This window comes from Myxine glutinosa, chromosome 7, assembly GCF_964187855.1.
Source record: "Myxine glutinosa chromosome 7, kmMyxGlut1.1, whole genome shotgun sequence".
Taxonomy (NCBI): Eukaryota; Metazoa; Chordata; class Myxini; order Myxiniformes; family Myxinidae; genus Myxine; species Myxine glutinosa.
Window position 1 is genome coordinate 171,216,408 of NC_136267.1, and position 22,621 is coordinate 171,239,028.

Sequence of the window (22,621 nt, forward strand, 5' to 3'; positions counted from 1 at the left end):
TATTGGCCCTCAATAATGAATCCTTGCAAAGGGTATGCAGGTATCGTCTGGTACCTCGGGGAGATGGATGCCCCTGCCTTGCATAACCCCAGGTCACCTGTGGGCAAGGTGTAGTACCTATCAGCCCCCCTTACCAGGGTAACAGTCCGCAGCCATGTGGTTTAAATGGCAGATGGCTCTGCACATCTGGTGGATGAGAGTCCAGTCGACTCCAACAGCACAGGCGGAAGAGGGTGAATTCCCCAACGGCCAGCAGAGAGACGGAGAGGAGTGGCGACCGACCGTCTATACCACACACTTACCTGTGTGTACCAGCCTTAGAAAAGCAATGCCACCATTGCCCGAGGAGACTTGACATCATCATTGCAACATCAACTGACGATCAGGGATGTCCTTTTTTACTCGTGCTCAACACAGGTCGGTGCCAAACATATCATATGTATTTGATACTGCTGGTGTGATACCCTGGTACCCTGATACCCTGATACCCTGGTGTGATACATGGAGATTCAGCATCTTCATTGTGCACTGATGATGTGACCTTTGTATATAGCCATCAAAGGTGGATGGAAGTGTACGTGGACGAAGTGGACGAAACCTGGTGGACACGTTGGGTGTGTGCCAAGGAAGAATTGGTTCGATTTTGGTGAGGATCCGGATGTGTGAGGAATTTTATGTGATTCTTCACCACTGAGTGATAGGACCAAAAACGATATATATCATGATATTTCAAGAAGTTGTTGACGAGTTCTGATCAAACTTGGTGGATGAGTTGGCCAGGTGACAAGAACAAGCCAATTCGATTTTGGTTCAGGTCCGGATCCAGATCTCACCTGTCGGAGGGATAAATAAATAAAAACTGATCAACTTGGCGGAGGAATGCAATCCATCGAGTGCCCTTCTAGCTGTTACGTTGGATTTGTGAGCATTCAGTTGAGTTACATGAAATCGAAAGCTTGCATAAGCATAGCTACTGATATTTCCAGGCAGTTTTAGGTGTTTATAGCTCCTCTGCAAGACAATCATGCATGTGATTATAATTAGTATGTTTAGTGCTACATCAGCAGTAGGCGTGATTGCATGAGTCAGCACCGGAGCCATATGTAGAGAGTCTGGCCATCTGTCGTCCTAAGCAACTTTGTCCATGATAGGTTTATCAAAATGCAATGACTCACACCAGCCATGTTGCTACCGAAAGCTCATCTTATGCCAATATAGTGTTTGCCTGGATGAACTAGAACGGCACCCAGTGGAGAGCATACCTCCACCTGGTTGGCCATATCACTCAATGGTGAAGAATCACTTAAAATATTCTACTAGCCGGATCCTGATCTTCACCAAAATAGAATCGATTCGTCCTTGTCACACACACAACCTGTCCAACAAGTTTCGCCCAAATCCATCCATAACGTTTTGAGATATCCTGCTATGTATCGTTTTTGGCCCGATCTCCCAATGGTGAAGAATCACTTGAAAAATTAAATAATTCTCATATCCGAATCCTTTTTCAGATCTTCACCAAAATCGAATCGAATCGTCCTTGCCAGACCCACAATCGGTCCACCAAATTTCGTCCGAATCCGTCCACAACTTTTTGAGATATTTTGTTCATAAACAGACAGACAGAGGTGAAAACATAACCCGCATCCACCTTTGGTGGCGGAGGTAATGAGGTTTGCCGTTCAGTTGATTCCATTGATTGAAAATATGCCTTGTTTGCGATGCATTGCAATATTCAGATCGACAAGAGAAGGGGATCAATTTGCATCGATTCCCTCGAGATTCCGAAAGTTTGACGAAAAGATTGGAAAGCATTGGAAACAAATCATTTCTATATGACGGAGGAGTCATGCATATCCCAGACTCGAGAGGACAGGCATCTCATTATTTCATCACATTTCATATTAGAGTTTCTAATTTGTTGGATAATGAAAAAATAATTATTTTCCACTTTGTGGAGCCTTCTTTTCAATAAAGTCAGTGTTGTTGTCCTGTATTGATAAACTAAAGAAATGGAAACAAATATCATTATCACCATTTTTAGCCGCGTCGCAGACGCTGCTAATAGAGTGCCCTCTGCTGTTGTTGTTGTTCTTCTTGTTCTTCTTCTTCTTGTTCTTCTTGTTCTTGCAGAGAAGACAAAACCTCAAAGCTCCACCCATTCTGGGAACCATAGCTCCACCCATTTTGGGAGAGGCTTCATATAAACAAATATCCACCATTTTATTAACTCGCATAGCTTTGAGGCCTGTTTTGTAGGCCCGTGGTGTCTTCCTCTCTCACACAGTTTTATTTCAAATCAAATTCGATATATCATTTCATTTTTCACAGTCGCTAACATAGTTTTAGACTCGGTTGAAAAAAAACGGGAAGAAAATCCGATGAAAGTTGCCCTTTATAGAACGAAATGAATTCTCAAAGGCCTGTAACTTCAAGTCCATTGAGATATATTTTTTTTAAATCGCGGCATGGTCAGTCATACACCGCCCGAAATAACAGACGGGAAAATGCTGAGATATATATTGTTGCGGATATGGGATTTGCATCCATCCATGTCCGCTTGTAAATATTCCCCTATTTCCTCAATACTTCCCAACTATCCCCAATCCCCCATTCCCTAGTCCCATTTTCTGTAAACAACACTCTGTGGACCCGACCTCCCCCTATTTCCCCCATTAAATGTCGCACCCAGGTTCACCGCATCTCACGTAGACAACTATAGGACATCTTGCTAGTTATTCTTAGTCTATGTCAGTTAAGGACTCGTTTCCATTAATTCTGACTCTTCGTTGCACCAGAATGTGATTGTATGGCACCGTTAGGAAGTTTAGGACCTCCCAATACCTCCCCACAGCTCTTCCTCACGGTTCAGCAACAACAACAACAACAACAACGGCGGCGGCGCGGGGAGTGTGCGTCCTCACTCCGGCTTGGTTGGTAGGGGGTGTTGGGAGGGCACCAGGCCTTTCCAAAGAGCCGCCATCGAACATGTGCTCGACGGGGTTACCAAGTAGGGGCTCGCTGTCAGCTCCTCGTCAAGGGCGGAGCCCGGTAACCCCCGCACCCAATAGAAGCGGCGGACCGGTCCCATCTGGGGCGGAGCCAACCAGCCGAGGGCGTGTGACTCCCCGCTGAGCATGCGCAGGAAGAGGGAGGTGACGTCAGATGCGCGCTGAGCTTGGAGAAACAAGACGCCACCTCCGAGCGCTGTGAGGCCTCCCTGCATCTTTTGGACCGTGCTTGATCCTGTCCCCGAGCCAAGGTGCACCTTGTGCTATCAACCGACCTGTCCTTCCCTGCCATCAATCCCTGTGTAAGTCAGCCTTGTTCCGTTTGTCTGTGGTCTGTCTGGGATAGATAAGATTGTATCTAAGTGCCTATCTCTTCTGTGTCTTTTACCTCACTCTACCTTGTAATCTACCCCTTTTCTCCACCACTAATTATATCCTCCTCCGGAGGTCTTGAGAACTGTACCCCTTGCGTCGTTTCATCTATCCCAGTCGTTGTGTCCTTTCCATCATTGATTTAGCGTAGCGCGATTTGGCCAACGTTCGAGTGGAATCGGGTGAGTTGGGGGTAATCGGGTAAACTGTACGAACACGGCGGCCATTCCGCTCGGTCAAGCAACATCGTTAGCCGTGTCCATAACAATTGGTGTCAGGAAGTGAGATTGGACCCGAAGCGCGCTTCACGCGCTCGAAATTATTAACTGTGAAATTTGTTTTGTTTAAAAAAAAAAAAACCCGAATTTTGAAAGTCGCGCTATGGCAGATCAAGACGGCTGGGTTCCGGTAGAGGAGAGTGAGGCAGGGTCGATCCAGGACCAAATTGAGGGACAAGAGGAGAGCGAAGCAGTGAGGGCGGCAGGTTCGCAAAATGGCGTCCTCGCGCACGAGGTTACGGGCGCGCAAAATGGCGCCTCGCAGATGGCTATGGCGACCGCGCCCGCGACCGTAGCAGCGCCGCTGGTAGATTTGAACCTTTTTTTAATACAAATGAAGGCCCTTATGGCCCAGAATAGCGAACGGTTAGAACAAAGGATGGGGTCCAATAGCGAGAAATTGAGGGAGGACATGGGGGCCAATAGCCAACGGTTAGAACAAAGAATGGGGTCCAATAGCGAGAAATTGAGGGAGGACATGGGGGCCAATAGCCAACGGTTAGAACAAAGGATGGGGGCCCAGATCAGAGGGTTAGGGAGTAGAATAGAGGGATTAGACAATAGATTAGGGGAAATACAGGAGGGGTTAACGGGGGTGGAAAATAGAATGGCTGCCCAGGAGAATCACATAGAGGGAGTGAAAAATGGGTTAGAGGGGTTAGAAAACAGTATGGAAGGCAAATTGAGGGACATGAGGGACCAAGCGGAAAGGGAAGTTAAAAAAATGGGGCAGCAGATAGAGGGGGTCAGAATGGGGGTAGAAACTAAATTGGATGCTCACAGGGAGGAAATGGAGCAGATGAGGGTGGCATCTGGGCAGGAGATGCAAGTGATGGGAGAGGAGATCAGAAGAGGTGTGAGTGAGGAGGTCGGAGGAGTGCGCGAGGAGGTGAGGCACTGTAAGGAGCGCATGGAGAAGGAGGTGAGAAAGGGGACTGTAAAATTGCAAGGTGGTATCGAGGAGTTGACGCTGGGAGTGGAACAGCTGACGGAGGGACAAAAAGAACTAACGGACCAGGTAAAGAAGAACACAGCGGTAATAGAGGGATTAAAATCGACACAGAAGGAGATGAAAAAGGACGTAGGGGTAATTAAAAAAGAGTGTCAGACGGTACATGAGGACCTGACGAGGAAAATGAACAAGGTGGTAGAGGTAATGGAGACGAAGGACCGGCAGGTGAGGACGCACATAGAAACGGTCAAGGTGGCCTTAGAGGACGAGCTTGAGGAGACGCACCGGGAAATAAAAGAGGTGAAGCAGAAATTAGAAGAAGTGGAAGAAGGGGTAAGCGAAATTAAGAAGCGACGGAGAGAGGATAAGAAAGAGATAAAGGAGGAAGTAAAAGAATTGGTCCAAAGTCTGTGTTCGGATCGTGATGATGTGCTCATTAACCGGATGAGGGATTCGCAGGTGATGGAGGAGAAGCGAAGAGAAAGAGGACCCGGTGTAAGTGGTGACCAATATGGTCGTGCGTATGATGCGCCAGGTGATTTAATAAGCTTGGGGGTCGAGATGGACCCGGGTGTTCGTGAGAGGCCGTTGGTGAAGTGTGCGACAGGTCTGGTGTGCGAAAAAGGAGGTGTGCGAGAAAGTCCGACTCTGGGGTGCATGGGGAAAGAGTGCGCTGTCAAAAGTAAGGAAGAGTGTACACCCGTGGTGAGTGTTACAGAGGGTGTAACGGGAGAGTGTGCGCGAGAAAGGTGTGTAACGGACGGGTGCATGAGGAAAGAGTGCGCTGTCGAGAGTAAGGGTGAGTGCGCTGTCAAGAGTGGAGGTGAGAGTAGTAAGAGTGACACGGAGCGTGAGTTGGTTGTGACAGGTGAGAAAGGAAGCACTCCTGGAATGGTAGAGCGTGTGTGGGAATGCACGCTGGAATTGGTAGTGAGGCACGTGGTTGGGTGTGCGAGTGAGAGCACACCTGTGATTGTCACAGAGGAGGTGACCGAGGAGGGGGCGCGAAGAGGTCTGTTGGTGAGGTGTGCGAGCGACGAATGTGTGCCAAGGTGTTCGGTGGTCAGGTGTGTGACCAAGTCTGTGAGTGGAATGAGTGTACCTGGGTGTGTAAGAGAAGGTGCAATGACCAAGAGCAGGGAAACGGCTGGATGTATGAGCAAGAAAGGGGTAGCGTATGCGTGTAAGCAAGCAGGTGAGGCATCGACGGTAACCGGGTTAGCGGTTAGAGCGACTTATAGCCGAATCGGGCCCTCGGTGCGTGCCGGGCTTCGCGTGCCGCGAGAACCAGCGGGGATCCGAGCCACGGCGGGTTCGAAAGGACCGCCGTACGCGATCCACGCTGGGCCTCGCTTTGAACGGCCGCGTCCGTGCTCCACTAGGCGGAGCGGGCAGCCCGATAGGAAGGGTCGTCATGGCGACCACTTTTTGTTGAGGCATTCCGGCAGGTCGAGATCGGGCCATGGGATGGCTCCGTGCTGAGATGGTGCGTGGGACCTCGGCCCGGGTAAACCTCCTTCCCTGCACCGAATGCGGGACGTATCCAGCCGCTGGCACCAAACAACCCGCATTCATGGCTTGGCTGTACGAAGCCGAACTTTAGAAGTGAATTGGCGCACCGAGAGGTTCTAGTAAGTAGACTGTAATGACGAGGATAGTGTTTTGGCCCCGAAATTAGAAAAACAAAATTTGATGATTGGCAAAGGATTGGCAGTAATGATTGGCAGATGATGGGTAGTGATTGGCAAATTTTTGATTTGTTGAAATTTGATGTGCAAAATTGGTAGTGGGAGATGCCCGATGTGGTGGGATGGCAACTCTGTCATCCCTCACAAGGGGGGCAAAGGAGCACTAGCTTATGGGGTGTATGGCAGTGAAAACTAGCCCGGGTGGGTTAGGATATTGTGTGTAGGGATCGAGCGAAGATGACATTAGGTAACGTTAAGGTTTAGATAGTGACTGATACCTGTAGTGGGGACGTAGTAGCTTAGTGTTTGATAATGACGTGGGAGCGCCATAGTTTAAAGGGACGACTGGGAAGCGCAAGTTTCAGAGGGGAGTAGTTAGATGAGATGATGCTGTGTGAGAACTGGACAGGTGTGTGGAGCAGTGTATGAGTAGTGAGTGTTGTGGATCAGCGCGAATGCGCTTGGGGGAGAGAAGGGTGCAGGCGGCACCAAGTATGAGAGCACAGGTGTGCAAGTACAGGTGTGTGGAATACATGGAGTAATGGAATGAGTGGTGTGGAGAGAGTTGGAGTAAGTGGTACGGAGTGGTGTGCATGGTGCGAAGGTGTGGATGGGGGAAGAGTGGACCCCTTTTCACGAGTACCCGGGGAGGGTAGTTTAAAGAATAGTTAGAAGGTATAGGTAAATTGTGGTTGGATATTGGCATTTGTGGTGCGGATGCAGAATGGTATTGTGGATGGGTGCATTGGTGTGGTGAAATTGGCTGGTCGTGTGGCCTGTTAGTATGAGTGTGAATGGTTGGGCACTCCGCCACTGTTAGATGTCGGCCAGGTGAGGCCGCAGGTGGGCTCTGGGAGCCGTTAGTGTCAGTGGGTGCCTGAGGATCCCGGGTGTGGATCGGGCAGCCCGTGCCAGAGAGGGCACTGAGGGGGTGAGAGTGCGAGAGGGCCTTCCCCAGTTAGTTAGGTTAGGGTGAGGAGCAGGTGAGCTCGGTAGGCAACAACAGTGGTGGAGGTGTGCAGGTGGGCGGACCAGCTGGGAGCGTCACACGACCCAGCCACCGAAATTGTGCGGGGGCACCGAGTGTTGAATCGGGAGAGTGAGACCCCAACTTGAGAAGCACCACAGTTTGGTCAATGGGAATTGGTTTTTAGAACCCATAGTGTAAGTGGGCCAATGGATTGGCAGGGAAAGACCCCGGGTAATGTAAAGTTGTTAAAGTCATTTAGGAAATAGTTAGGATTGATGAACCTGTCGCACCATACGCAGCCACTTACCTGAGGTGGTGATGATGACTCCACACCTGTGTTCCTTTGTTCTGTGTTGCAGGAAAGGAGAATTGCTGTGTGGATTTGTGAGACGCATCACGACGTGGATGAGACATTGGGGTGATTCCATCTCTCCCTCCTTAGGAGGGACTGATGATGAATTGGTGATGGCAAATTTTGATGAGAGTTGGAAATGGCAAATTTGATTGGTTAGGAGGGAGAGAAGACGAATTTGGTTTATGGGAGGAACGGGGAAGACAGTAGGGACGTTTGTTGATGTGTAAAGTAGATGTTTATGGGTAGTGTTGTGTTTTGTGGATACAGTAAGGGTTAAGGGAGGGGCAATGTAGGTTACCTGGTGGGGGGGGGGGGGCGTACGGTAGGAACGTACCTGTCTCACCTGGTTCCCATGTGCCCCCAGTGTGCATTACCTAGTATTGCGTGCACTTTTGCGCCCTTGCCACCTTACTCACTTGTCTTCTTTTGTCTCCCACCTCCGAGGATCTGGCTTTGGGGCAGAGAGAGAGGAGAGAGAGGTGCTGGCTCCGCAGTTGTGGGCCTGCACTTCCGCTGCTTGCTGCCTGGATCGATACACCATATGGACCGCAATTTTGGTGGCCGCCCACAATGGACCGCAGTTCTTTGGCGGTCAAGCACCACCCGTGGATGGACCTCTGGGTCAACGTGGCACCTATGCCATACAGGTGAACCACTTTTAGTTGGCCCCCCTGACGGCCACAATTTAGAAATGGACGCGGTTGGCGCCTTTCTTTATTTTTAAAGAAGCCAGAAGGCCAAGTGCACTCCATGAAGGCAAGACCAGCGGCAGAACATCGGCCGGCTGCGACACCACCGGTGACCATGGACACTTAATTGTGCATTTTTATTGAACACTTTATTGGTGCACCGGATGGTGCTGACTGTACATAATGGGGTGGTGCTTTTGGTGCTTGGACGGGGTGCTCTGCACATTATTAAAGGCCGTAGGGCCACAGGGCACTCGTGGGTTGGTGCATCGATGCTGGCATGCGTGCTCTCTCTATGCATAACATCTGCATGTGTTCCTCAAAGAACAGGTCCTGGATCGTAGTGTAAATATCAGTGTAGTGTTGTATAAATGATGCTCCCTACCGGCTGTATGTTTAGTTTGAGGATGCTTTCCGCGATTCGGTTATCCTGTGGGTGTGTTTCTGGTAGGAGAAGGGTGCAACGTCGCAGGGGGACATATTTACTCATTTGTGAACATCTGTAAAACTGTCGCACTCAGGGTTGAGTTAATAGTAGAGGGAACTACATCTGAGTGCCACACTAACGTAGGTAAAAATTTATCGGGTCGGGACGCCCCGAGGTAGAGAAGGGTGCAATGTTGCGGATATGGGATTTGCATCCATCCATGTCCGCTTGTAAATATTCCCCTATTTCCTCAATACTTCCCAACTATCCCCAATCCCCCATTCCCTAGTCCCATTTTCTGTAAACAACACTCTGTAGACCCGACCTCCCCCTATTTCCCCCATTAAATGTCGCACCCAGGTTCACCGCATCTCACGTAGACAACTATAGGACATCTTGCTAGTTATTCTTAGTCTATGTCAGTTAAGGACTCGTTTCCATTAATTCTGACTCTTCGTTGCACCAGAATGTGATTGTATGGCACCGTTAGGAAGTTTAGGACCTCCCAATACCTCCCCACAGCTCTTCCTCACGGTTCAGCAACAACAACAACAACAACAACGGCGGCGGCGCGGGGAGTGCGCGTCCTCACTCCGGCTTGGTTGGTAGGGGGTGTTGGGAGGGCACCAGGCCTTTCCAACGAGCCGCCATCGAACATGTGCTCGATGGGGTTACCAAGTAGGGGCTCGCTGTCAGCTCCTCGTCAAGGGCGGAGCCCGGTAACCCCCGCACCCAATAGAAGCGGCGGACCGGTCCCATCTGGGGCGGAGCCAACCAGCCGAGGGCGTGTGACTCCCCGCTGAGCATGCGCAGGAAGAGGGAGGTGATGTCAGATGCGCGCTGAGCTTGGAGAAGCAAGACGCCACCTCCGAGCGCTGTGAGGCCTCCCTGCATCTTTTGGACCGTGCTTGATCCTGTCCCCGAGCCAAGGTGCACCTTGTGCTATCAACCGACCTGTCCTTCCCTGCCATCAATCCCTGTGTAAGTCAGCCTTGTTCCGTTTGTCTGTGGTCTGTCTGGGATAGATAAGATTGTATCTAAGTGCCTATCTCTTCTGTGTCTTTTACCTCACTCTACCTTGTAATCTACCCCTTTTCTCCACCACTAATTATATCCTCCTCCGGAGGTCTTGAGAACTGTACCCCTTGCGTCGTTTCATCTATCCCAGTCGTTGTGTCCTTTCCATCATTGATTTAGCGTAGCGCGATTTGGCCAACGTTCGAGTGGAATCGGGTGAGTTGGGGGTAATCGGGTAAACTGTACGAACACGGCGGCCATTCCGCTCAGTCAAGCAACATCGTTAGCCGTGTCCGTAACAATATATATTTTGTTTAAATCGCGGCATGGTCAGTCATACACCGCCCGAAATAACAGACGGGAAAATGCCGAGATATATTAAAAATTCGTCCATTTGATGACAATCGTCACGATGAAATATTTAATTTATACGTCGTCACAATAATGTGGAGAGAGGAGCATAGCTTCGTTCACGTGTCGCCACACACGGGAAATTGCCGAGATATATATTTTTTTAATCGCGGCATGGTCAGTCATACACCGCCTGAAATAACAGACGGGAAAATGCCGAGATATATTAAAAATTCGTCGCCACACACGGGAAATTGCCGAGATATATTTTCACTTTGCACAAAAATAACATCAAGTAATCGAATCAATAGGAATGTCCTGTGCCTATAACATCGACGTTATAGGCACAGCTGCATCTAGGCATTGTGTAACATTGACGCGGCTTTTGTTTAAATTAAAACTTTTTGTACTTGTTACCTTCAGGCTACCCAGTCAATTATGAAAATCATCACAAAAAAACTTTTGTTCAAATGATTTGCCCAAAAAGAGAATATGAGCTCAACATATTTAAGATAGAAATATGTTTTCAGACAATGTAAAACAACGAGACTGACAGTGGTAGATGTGTAAATCCGTCCTCTTCTTCTTTCTTATGTAACACGTGTCTGAGGGTAGCAGTATTAGCTGTGGGGCACAGTTGCCCCCGACAAGTTAGAGGAGGAATTACTAATTTGTTCAGGGTGCTGCTGATAGCTCACATACGCTTCACGAAGGGCACCATAGGGTCTTTGACATCCACCAACAAATGCCAGCAGACGGGATTCCCAGTTTAATGTCCAATGTAAATCCCTGAATTTGTTGCACAACTATCTTGTATTGCATGTTCATCTTTAACTCCGCCACCGAAGGTCAACAGAGGTTATGCTTTCACCCCTGTCTGTTTGTATTTGTTTATCTGTGAGCAGGATATCGAAAATTATTGGTGAACAAATTGACGAATTGAGTAGATTTTGTTGAAAATCAAGATTCTTGAATTGTCGAAGTGACACAAAAGGCATTGAGAGATTGAAATTCCCCCCTTAATATATATAGCACGATATCTCAAAAGGTGGACGGATTTGGACGAAACTTGGTTGATAGGTTGGTTGTGTGGCAAGGAAAAATAGATTCAATTTTGGTGAAGATTCCAATCCGGATCCGGATAAGAGAATGTTCAAAGTGATTCTTCACCATTGGGAGATAGGGCTAAAACCGATATATACTATAACCGATATAAAACCGATATATACTATAACCGATATAAAACCGATATATACTATAACCAATATAAAACTTATATATACTAAAACCGATATAAAACCAATATATACTATAGCCGATATACAGCCGATATATACTATAACCGATATAAAACCAATATATACTATAGCCGATATACAGCCGATATATACTATAACCGATATAAAACCGATATATACTATAGCCGATATACAGCCGATATATACTATAACCGATATAAAACCGATATATACTATAGCCGATATACAGCTGATATATACTATAACCGATATAAAACCGATATATACTATAGCCGATATACAGCTGATATATACTATAACCGATATAAAACCGATATATACTATAGCCGATATACAGCCGATATATACTATAACCGATATAAAACCAATATATACTATAGCCGATATACAGCCGATATATACTATAACCGATATAAAACCAATATATACTATAGCCGATATACAGCCGATATATACTATAACCGATATAAAACCAATATATACTATAGCCGATATACAGCCGATATATACTATAACCGATATAAAACCGATATATACTATAGCCGATATACAGCCGATATATACTATAACCGATATAAAACCAATATATACTATAGCCGATATACAGCTGATATATACTATAACCGATATAAAACCAATATATACTATAGCCGATATACAGCCGATATATACTATAACCGATATAAAACCAATATATACTATAGCCGATATACAGCTGATATATACTATAACCGATATAAAACCGATATATACTATAGCCGATATACAGCCGATATATACTATAACCGATATAAAACCAATATATACTATAGCCAATATACAGCCGATATACTATAACCGATATAAAACCAATATATACTATAGCCGATATACAGCTGATATATACTATAACCGATATAAAACCAATATATACTATAGCCGATATACAGCCGATATATACTATAACCGATATAAAACCGATATATACTATAGCCGATATACAGCCGATATATACTAAAACCGATATAAAACCAATATATACTATAACAGATAAACAGTACTTACTTTTTCCACATGCGAAATTTGCATTTATGTTTATTTAAATTATACAATGGACTACAAAATGTAAATGTTTCATGATATTTGTTCTATTTTATCACCTTTATCTTTCAATATTGTTGAAATGAAGATCAAATAGCTGTATGTTGAAATATGTTGAAAAAGTCAAAACTTTACATGGAGTGTACTTACTTTTTCACGTGACTGTACATTAAAAAGATCGATCACAATATGGAACGTATCCGGTATTTTGTCAAAAGCCTTTTAAGATAAGGCCAAATATATCTTTGATCTCCTGATGTTGGAAGGATTCTTACTTTGTACCAGGAGAAACGCATGGCAGGACACATCCCCAACAACATTAGCTGCCCTGCAGGTGATACTGGCTGAATCTCCCGATGTTGCATCCTTGATGACCAGTTCACAGACGTCCTCTTCCAGCCAGCGCCAGCAGATTCTATCTGACAACTCGATCTTCACACTATTCTTCAACCACTGGCATTCAGGCTGGGGATTGCCCTCTATCCGAACCTGGAAATTTGCCTCTCCTCCTTCTGGCACCGTTTGACTGGCGATACGTTCCAAAAATTGTGGTGCCTCCATTCCAGGCAGCAATGGCTCCCTTTCAGTTTTCACACCTTGGACTGAAGCCTTGCTTTCCACAATATCAGGATTATTTTCTTCCTCCGATTCCTCCTTAATACGATGGACTAGTGATTCGCGTCTTTGCCGAAGCATGTCTTTATAATCACTGGATTTTCTTTGACTCCTTTGATCCATACCTGCCATAGCTTCATAATAGCCTTCTTCCTTTCTCCGCTTAAATTTACTCTGGAGCTCCTCAGTCTCCTCCGATTGTTTTTCGTAAGTGATCCTCCCAGCCTTTTTAAGCTTCACTACCTCCTGATCTTGTGATTGCTTATCTGATTCTGCGGAAGAGTCCTCTTTTACAATTCCAAATGTCAGTTTTCCCGATGCTGTTTCGTGGTGATGGCTCGGGTTAGCTTTGCGTAGGACCATGCGGAAGTCCTCGCGTGGTGCAACCTCCAGGCACACAGTCGTTTCAACACAGCCCTCTGTGTTTTCTGCAAATAAACGTATATTGCCCGTGTCATAGGTCTTACAGTCCATGATCTCCAAATAGTGAATACCGTCGTAGTGGATACGAAATCGCTTGCTCTTGTGAATTTGCCTTCCATTGAGGAACCAGGACACCTTCGGTGGGGGTTGGCCAGTCACACGGCAACGATAACGTGCCTGCTCGCTCTCATGTAACCGGCATGGCTCCGGGTGCATCACGATTTGAGGCTTTTCATTTTCCAGTGGTACGTCTTCAGTAACAGCAGCTACAGCGGCAAGGGCAGCTGCGGTGGATCTTTCAAGGTCTCGTAGACGCTGAACGCCTCTCTGGCCCTCAGGGAGCTGGGTTTCTTCCACTAGGCTCTTCTCCTCCTTCACAACGAGGGTTGCTGAAGTACGGTCGCTGCCATACAGATTAGAGGCAATACAGCTGATGACACCGCTGTCACGAGGATAGGCCACATCATAAATCAAGCTGCAGTAACCAAATTCACATACCATCCTCACACGATTGGCCGCTTGGATGGGACGACCATCGTGTAACCACTCGACGACTATAGATGGGTCACCAATTGGAATCAACTGGCACTCAAAAATTGCTGGACCGAAATGTTTTAGCTTCAATGACTGCACTTTCCTCTTGAAACACGGTGGTTGTTCCAAGTTTCCGTCGAAAAGATCCCCATCTTCCCACTGCTCTTGGCCATACCGCGAGTGAAGGGGCTCAAGCACCGGCGCTGCGATCTCTCGATACACTCCACGCGGCATGAACAAGCGTCGGTCGGCATCTGCTTTTCGCCTGACCTTTGACTCCACGATCACCTTGCAACGTGTCATTGCTCGGCCTGCACGATTTATGGCGGTCACCGCGTACCATGCTGAATCAGTTGGTATGGCACCAGACAAAATAAGTCTGCTCTCACCCATTGCATCTTCTATCCTGGAGAAAAGAAAAGAACACTCATGCAAATTATATGGAATAGTTACGTAGATGTTAAGAAATAATGATTTGATTATCTTTCCAGATGTAAATGAAAATGATCTGATGGTTTCATTGGAATTCGTGATTAATTTTAAGGAAGCATACATGATTTTGGAGTTCTTGTGTGGATGGATTATTTCATTGTTTTTGAGCCAGACGAGGTCTGGTATCGGTTTTCCCGCAGCCTTAGCTGAGAGGTAAACAGTGCCTCCCTCATGTACGCTCACGTTCTGTAATCTCTCCAAGAAATGAGGCCTCATGAGCATTTCTTTAGCTGCAATGATAAAAGGGAGATTTTCATGACACCAATGAAGCTTCAAGCTTTTAAATCTGCTCTCAAAAATTGCCATTGTACATAGTTATGTGTTTGGGACTGCCAAAGTAGATGACAAAATCCAAGTTGTGAAAAAAGTTAGGGATAATCACAGATTCTGAAATAGCAAAACTCCGCAACACCAAATATGATATTTTCCAGATTTGAACCACACACGTTGGTGAAGCTTGGCATAAAAGCAGTGCAAATCTTCTCCATAGAGTATTACAGTTTCATGTAGGTGTAGCGTGCTAAATAAATTGTTGTAACTGCAAGGAATTCTCCAATTTGTGGAACCACCTTCCTGTGACTGTTCAATCCCACTCTTTCCTCCAGAGCGTTGAGCAGGTGGTGCACCATCATCTTTTGTCATTCCCAATCCCTACACGCAATATTTCCTTCCCCAATTAACCCTATCTCGAAGAAGTTCTATCACTCAAGCTTTTGGGTCTCACTATCTGCCATGATCTTTCCTGGGAAAACCACATTTCCAAGCTGGTCTCCAGACCCAGTCGCCGACTCGGCATCCTTCATCGAGGGAAGTCCTTCCCTGGCACACCTGAGCTCCTAACCACTTACAAAGCTTTTATATGAAATCTCAATCCACACAGAATGAAGGCCTACATGGCCATGATTTAAGAGGTACATCCTAATGTGTTCCAGCTACTCTGTTTTCAGGTTGTTTGTCAGGTGTTCAGGTTGTTTGTCAGGTGTTCAGGTTGTCAGGTTTTCAGGTTATATGTCAGGTTTCAGGTTATATGTCAGGTTTCAGGTTGTTTGTCAGGTTTTCAGGTTGTTTTCAGGTTTTCAGGTTGTTTGTCAGATTTTCAGGTTGTTTGTCAGGTTTCCAGGTTGTTTGTCAGGTTTTCAGGTTGTTTGTCAGGTTTTCAGGTTGTTTGTCAGGTTTTCAGGTTGTTTCAGGTTTTCAGGTTGTTTGTCAGGTTTTTAGGTTGTTTGTCAGGTGTTCATGTTGATTGTCAGGTTTTCAAGTTGTTTCAGGTTTTCAGGTTATATGTCAGGTTTTCAGGTTGTTTGTCAGGTGTTCAGGTTGTTTCAGGTTTTCAGGTTGTTTGTCAGGTTTTCAGGTTGTTTGTCAGGTGTTCAGGTTGTTTGTCAGGTTTTCAGGTTGTTTCAGGTTTTCAGGTTGTTTGTCAGGTTTTCAGGTTGTTTTCAGGTTTTCAGGTTCTGTGTCAGGTTTTCAGGTTGTCTATCAGGTGTTCATGTTGTTTGTCAGGTTTTCAGGTTGTTTGTCAGATTTTCAGGTTGTTTGTCAGGTTGTCAGGTTGTTTGTCAGGTTTTCTTTTTGTTTGTCAGGTTGTTTGTCAGGTTTTCAGGTTGTTTGTCAGTTTTCAGGTTATTTGTCAGGTTTTCAGGTTGTTTGTCAGGTTTTGAGGTTGTTTGTCAGGTTTTCAGGTTGTTTGTCAGGTTTTGAGGTTGTTTGTCAGGTTTTCAGGTTGTTGTCAGGTTTTGAGGTTCTTTGTCAGAATTTCAGGTTGTTTGTCAGGTTTTCAGGTTGTTTGTCAAGTTTTCAGGTTCTTTGTCAGGTTTTCAGGTTGTTTTCAGGTTTTCAGGTTGTTTGTCAGGTTTTCAGGTTGTTTGTCAGGTTTTCAGGTTGTTTGTCAGGTTTTGAGGTTGTTTGTCAGATTTTCATCCCAGTGTGTACCCTGGATAAGAATAGGTACGCCGTATCCCTGCGTGTCGTAAGAGGCGACTAAGAGGGTTGGCGTCAGGAAGGGCATCCGGCCATAAAAACATTGCCTCAAAAAGAGAACCATGACAATTACAACTACATATGGGCAGGGTACAGCCCGAAGTGGAGATCGGTTTCTGAGGTTTGGGACATGGAATGTAGGGACAATGACAGGGAGATCAGGAGAAGTGGTGGAAGTATTGGTCAGAAGAAGAGTGGACATATGTTGTGTGCAAGAGACGAGATGGAAGGGAAGTGGTGTGAGAATGGTGAAGGGTAGGCAGGGACAGAAATACAAGTTTGTGTGGCAAGGGTGCCCGGAGGGCGTGAATGGTGTTGGTGTCCTGTTTTCTGAGGAGTTTGTAGACAGTGTGGTGAGTGTGACTAGAGTGAGTGATAGGTTGATGATGGTGAAAATGATGATTGGAAAGCTCTTGGTGAACGTCATCTCGGGATATGCTCTGCAGGTTGGTCGAAGCGATGAAGAGAAGGACAAGTTCTGGTGTGCGATAGAGAAGCTGATGGAAAACGTGAAAGATGAGGAAGTTGTTGTGGTAGGAGGAGACCTAAATGGACATGTGGGAAGGAGTATGGATGGTCTTGACGGAGTTCATGGGGGTTACGGATATGGTGTGAGAAATGGAGAAGGTGAAAGGATTTTGGAGTTTGCTGATGGAGCTGATTTGTTGATTGGTAATACTCAGTTCTAGAAAGAGGATAATAAGCTTGTTACATACACGTCAGGTGGGTCGACGACAACCGTTGACTACCTGATGGTGCGTAGGCGAGATAGGGGGCACCTCCGGGACACAAAGGTGATCCCGGGGGAGGAGGCTGTTTCACAGCACCACTTTGTTGTCTGCGACGTAAGGGTGAAAGGTGCGAGGAGAGCTCGGCGGGTGAAGTACCAACCGAGAATGAAGGTGTGGAGGTTGAAAGAGGTGACAGTAAGGGAGGCATTAAAAGAGAGGCTGAGTAGGGTCGAGGATGATGTGGTTGAGCTTGAAAGTGGTTGGATGTCAATGAAAGCTAGTCTGTTGGGAGCCGTTGGTGAGGTATGTGGATGGACAAAAGGACCACCGAGGCACTCGGAAACATGGTGGTGGGATGATGAAGATGGAAAGAGGATTGACGAGAAGAGGAAGAAGTTCAAGGAGTGGCAGAAGGCGAAGGGTACAGGAGCAGAAACAGCAGAGCATGAAAGTCATAAGGCAGCCAGGAAGGCTGCAAAGAAAGAGGTAGCAAAGGCGCAGGAGGCATGTAGGAAAATGTTCGGAGAACGCTTGGATTCGGAAGAGGGTCAGAAAGCAGTATTCAGGATTACAAAGCAGATAGCGAAAGAGAGGTGTGATGTGATGGGGGTGAGTTGCTTGAAGGATGAAGTGGGACAAATCGTTGTCGACCCAGATGGAATTAAAGGAAGATGGAAAAGATATATGGAAATGCTGTTGAATACAGAGAATGAATGGGATGGCAACATAGAGAGTAACCCAGTTTTAGGACCGGCAGAGAAGATAACTGAGAAGGAAGTTGAGGAAGCGATAAAAGCAATGAAGGGTAGAAAAGCGGGAGGGCCGACGGGAGTTGTGGGAGATATGTTGAAGGCAGCAGGAAGTTGGGGTGTGAAGAGAATGACAGAGATCTGTAATCTGGTGGTGAAAGAAGGTCGCATTCCAGTGGCTTGGGAACTGAGTACCCTCGTCCCTCTATACAAGGGGAAAGGTGACCCTCTGGAGTGTGGCTCGTACCGAGCGATAAAGTTATTGGAGCATGGAATGAATGTATTGGAAAGGGTGTTGGAGAGGAGGATAAGGAAGAAAGTGAAGATAGACGAAATGCAGTTTGGATTCATGCCAGGAAGAGGAACGACAGACGCGCTTTTCATTGTGAGGCAGTTGCAGGAGAAGTACATGGAGTAGAGGAAGAAGTTGTTTCTTGGGTTTGTTGATCTGGAGAAAGTATTCGATCGGGTTCCACGCAAAGTATTGACATGGGCATTGAGGAAGTTAGGAGTGGAGGAATGGTTGATCAGAGTAGTGATGGCAATGTACAAAAGAGCGCGCACAGCTGTAAGGACGAAGGACGGGAACAGTGGTGAGTTTGAGGTGAAGGTGGGAGTGCATCAGGGGTCGGTACTAAGTCCACTACTATTTGTAGCTGTGATGGAGGTGCTGGCTCAGAACGTAAAGGAGGGTTTACCGTGGGACTTGTTGTATGCAGATGGTCTGGTGTTGATTGCGGAAAGTATGGATGGACTGAAGGAAAAGATGAACACGTGGAAGGAATGTATGGAGACAAAAGGTCTGAAGGTGAATATCGGAAAGACGAAGGTGATGGCAAGTGGTAAAGCATGTGGTGAGGTGGAAAGAACTGGGAAGTGGCCCTGTGCTGTGTGTAGGAAGGGTGTCGGAGTGAACTCCATTCAGTGTACAATGTGCGCTGAGTGGGTTCATCAAAAATGTAGTGGTCTGAGAGGGTCATTAACCAGTGTGGCAGCTACATTCAAATGTAAGGTGTGCACAGAGGGAGCTGCAGATGGAGGAAATGTTGAGTTGGATCTTGGAGACGGCGTGAAGCTGGAAGGTGTGAAAACATTTTGCTACCTCGGAGACATGCTGAATGGAGAAGGTGGATCAGACACGGCAACGGTTGCTCGAGTGAGATGTGCATGGAGGAAGTTTCGGGAATTGAGTGGCGTGCTGATGATGAGGGGAGTGTCGTTGAGGCTGGGGGGAGGGGTGTATGCTGCATGTGTGAGAAGTGTTATGATTTATGGGAGCGAGACATGGGTGATGAACGTAGAGCAGTGGCGAGGGTTGGAAAGGGTGGAAATGCGAGTGATTCGGCGGATGTGCGGAGTGTCGTTGAGGGAGAGGAGGACAAATGATGAATTGCGAAAGATGATGGGAATAGAGCCTGTGATTGATGCTGTGAAGAGGAACAGGTTGAGATGGTTTGGTCATGTGTTGAGGAAGGATGAAAGTGACTGGTTGAGAAGAGTGATGGAAATGAATGTAGAAGGAAGTAGAAGATTAGGGCAAAATGGAGAAGATTGTCATGGGGACCGCAAGGCTAACCCCTGCTCTAGCAGGGAAAATGGCCTTTTAAAATGCATGTTGTGTTGTTGTTGTTGTCAGATTTTCAGGTTTGTCAGATTTTCAGGTTGTTCGTCAGGTTTTCAGGTTGTTTGTCAGGTTTTCAGGTTGTTTGTCAGGTTTTCAGGTTGTTTGTCAGGTTTTCAGGTTGTTTGTCAGATTTTCAGGTTGTTTGCCAGGTTTTCAGGTTGTTTGCCAGGTTTTCAGGTTGTTTGTCAGATTTTCAGGTTGTTTGTCAGATTTTCAGGTTGTTTGCCAGGTTTTCAGGTTGTTTGCCAGGTTTTCAGGTTGTTTGTCAGGTTTTCAGGTTGTTTGCCAGGTTTTCAGGTTGTTTGCCAGGTTTTCAGGTTGTTTGTCAGATTTTCAGGTTGTTTGTCAGATTTTCAGGTTGTTTGCCAGGTTTTCAGGTTGTTTGCCAGGTTTTCAGGTTGTTTGTCAGATTTTCAGGTTGTTTGCCAGGTTTTCAGGTTGTTTGCCAGGTTTTCAGGTTGTTTGTCAGATTTTCAGGTTGTTTGCCAGGTTTTCAGGTTGTTTGCCAGGTTTTCAGGTTGTTTGCCAGGTTTTCAGGTTGTTTGTCAGGTTTTCAGGTTGTTTGTCAGGTTTTCAGGTTGTTTGTCAGGTTTTCAGGTTGTTTGTCAGGTTTTCAGGTTGTTTGTCAGGTTTTCAGATTGTTTGCCCGGTTTTCAGGTTCTTTGTCAGGTTTTCAGGTTGTGTGTCAGGTTTTCAGGTTGTTTGTCAGATTTTGAGGTTGTTTGCCAGGTTTTCAGGTTGTTTGTCAGGTTTTCAGGTTGTTTGTCAGGTTTTCAGGTTGTTTGTCAGATTTTCAGGTTGTTTGCCAGGTTTTCAGGTTGTTTGTCAGGTTTTCAGGTTGTTTGTCAGATTTTCAGGTTGTTTGCCCGGTTTCCAGGTTGTTTGTTAGGTTTTCAGGTTGTTTGTCAGGTTTTCATGTTGTTTGTCAGGTTTTCAGGTTGTTTGTTGAGGTTCATACATACCCTCCATACATACTTTGAGGTTCATATATACTTTCAGGAACACTTGAGGTTCGGTTCATACGTACCTTCCACAACCAATGGCACTGTTGTGGTGGCTTTGCCCGCCTTGTTGAGAGCAACAACCGTCCAGTCTCCCTGGTCATCCAGTGAGACGGGCGAGATGATTAGAGACTGCGTTCCATCCTCCTTGATAACAGTTTTGTGCACCTGGTCATTGTGCAGCGGCTGACCTGCCGTACACATCAGCATCTCACAATGATTACATCACATGATGTTAAAGTGTGCAATCATGAGTTTCAATCCACAAGTCAACAAGTACTTCAAATTTTCATAAAAACATTCCTGGTGCTCTTGCTGAACTATCCTGAGACTAATGAAGTTTGAAACATCAGGGATTTGTCATTGTGGTAATTGCGCAATTGGATGACAGATGAGATATTTGCCCTTTATTAGTCCCCTAACGGTGTACACCGGAGGGGATTATAGGTTTGCACGCCGTCCCTCTGTCCGTCAGTCCGTCAGTCTGTCAGTCTGTCAGTCCGTCAGTCTGTCAGTCCGTCAGTCAGTCCGTCCGTCACGCAAAGAGCAGTTTTTTGGACTTTTTTCTAAACGCTTAAAGCTAATGATTTCAAACTTGGCACATGGTTTCCTCATGATAAGTTACAGGCAAGTTCGAACTTCACGACGTTTCGATCATTTTTAACAAAGTTATGGCACTTTGAACTTTGGTAATTCTGATAATTCTGATGACCCTTAACTCAGTGCCATTTTAAGTTTTAATTTCCTTTAGAAAAAGATTTTCTCTGCAATAATAGGACCGATGGAGATCAAATTTTCACCGTAGGGGGGACTCGGTCTGTAGAATATTTTAATGGTAATTATGACGTCACATGTCACGTGGTTCGGCCGCCATATTGTTTTTCGTGAAAACACGAAAACCCCTTTTTCTGTGCAACGGCTCAACAGATCGAGGCCAACCTTTGCAGGCAGAATCGCATACCCATGACGAACAAAAACGTCAGCGAGCATGACGTCATGCGTCACATGGTTTCAGAGTTATGACGTTTTAAGCATGAACCTTTAAAACCGAGCTCCTCCCTCATTTTTGATCCAACTGAGGGGAAACTTCACAGATCTGTTCTGCATGTCAGTCTACTAAAATGTCCTTTTGGAATTTGCGATAGGGCACGTGGTTTGGCAGATATCGTTAATTAAACGAAAATATTTTTAAAAAGGATATCTCTTGTTTATTCCAGAGTTCTCCTCAAGCCACACCGCGCGCCCTCAGCCTCGTCTGCGAACGTCAACAGCGCGACACCGCACGTGCTTTCGGGAGGGGAGGAGCCAGCCGAGCAACACATATATACACATCGATCATTGATCGTGAACCGGAAAATATAATAAGTCACTGATATTTAGCCACTTGAAAGGTTCTTTTATCAACAACTTATTTTCTCGTGCTTCTGCTGACCTGTCTGCAAGGTGTATAAATCGAAGTCCCGAGTGCGAATCACAGGTGAGCCCATCCTGAGGTAATTAGCGATTGGGAACGATTCAGAACCTGTGGGTGAATAACCCTTGGTAATTTCCCCAACAGTTTTCCGGACGACAGACTGCCGGTAGGGGACATGTATTGCAGCGCAATATTCAGACAGAATGCTTGTTTATTTAGAGAAATATGTATAGACATGTGAAACTTTAACTACAATCAGAAACTGCAAATGCAGGCACTTACTTTACAGATGCATCCCGCAGGACAAGTAATTTAAAGCTGGAATGACGACGACGACGGAAACTCCAGATTTGGAGCAGCAAAGTAAATCAGAATGTTGGTCGCGGATTACGGTAAGGTGTATATAAATAAATAATTGTCCCTGATAGCATATACAATCCTCTAATATTCCCTCCCATAATATATATATATACTGAAACGCAAAAGAAACTTACCACCTTTGAAACCTTTAAATATCAACAATAACACTGCGTGTAGTAAATGTGTGAACTTATTTGTGGACAATAGTGTCCTCACTGTCAGACAAAACGGTCACGGATGGTCACTTGA

The 22,621-nt window shown here is 46.0% G+C and overlaps 1 protein-coding gene across 1 annotated transcript in view; it reads right to left on the reverse strand.

Annotated features, from left to right (window-relative positions):
• Positions 1 to 22,621, reverse strand: part of LOC137431837 (titin) — a 172,015-nt gene that overhangs the window by 25,472 nt on the left and 123,922 nt on the right. Inside the window, exons 13-15 of the mRNA XM_068123580.2 lie at positions 20,625 to 20,789; positions 14,575 to 14,743; positions 12,725 to 14,427 (exon numbers count right to left, since the gene is read on the reverse strand). Coding sequence (XP_067979681.2) covers positions 12,725 to 14,427; positions 14,575 to 14,743; positions 20,625 to 20,789 — 2,037 coding nt within the window. The remainder of the gene's footprint in view (positions 1 to 12,724; positions 14,428 to 14,574; positions 14,744 to 20,624; positions 20,790 to 22,621) is intronic.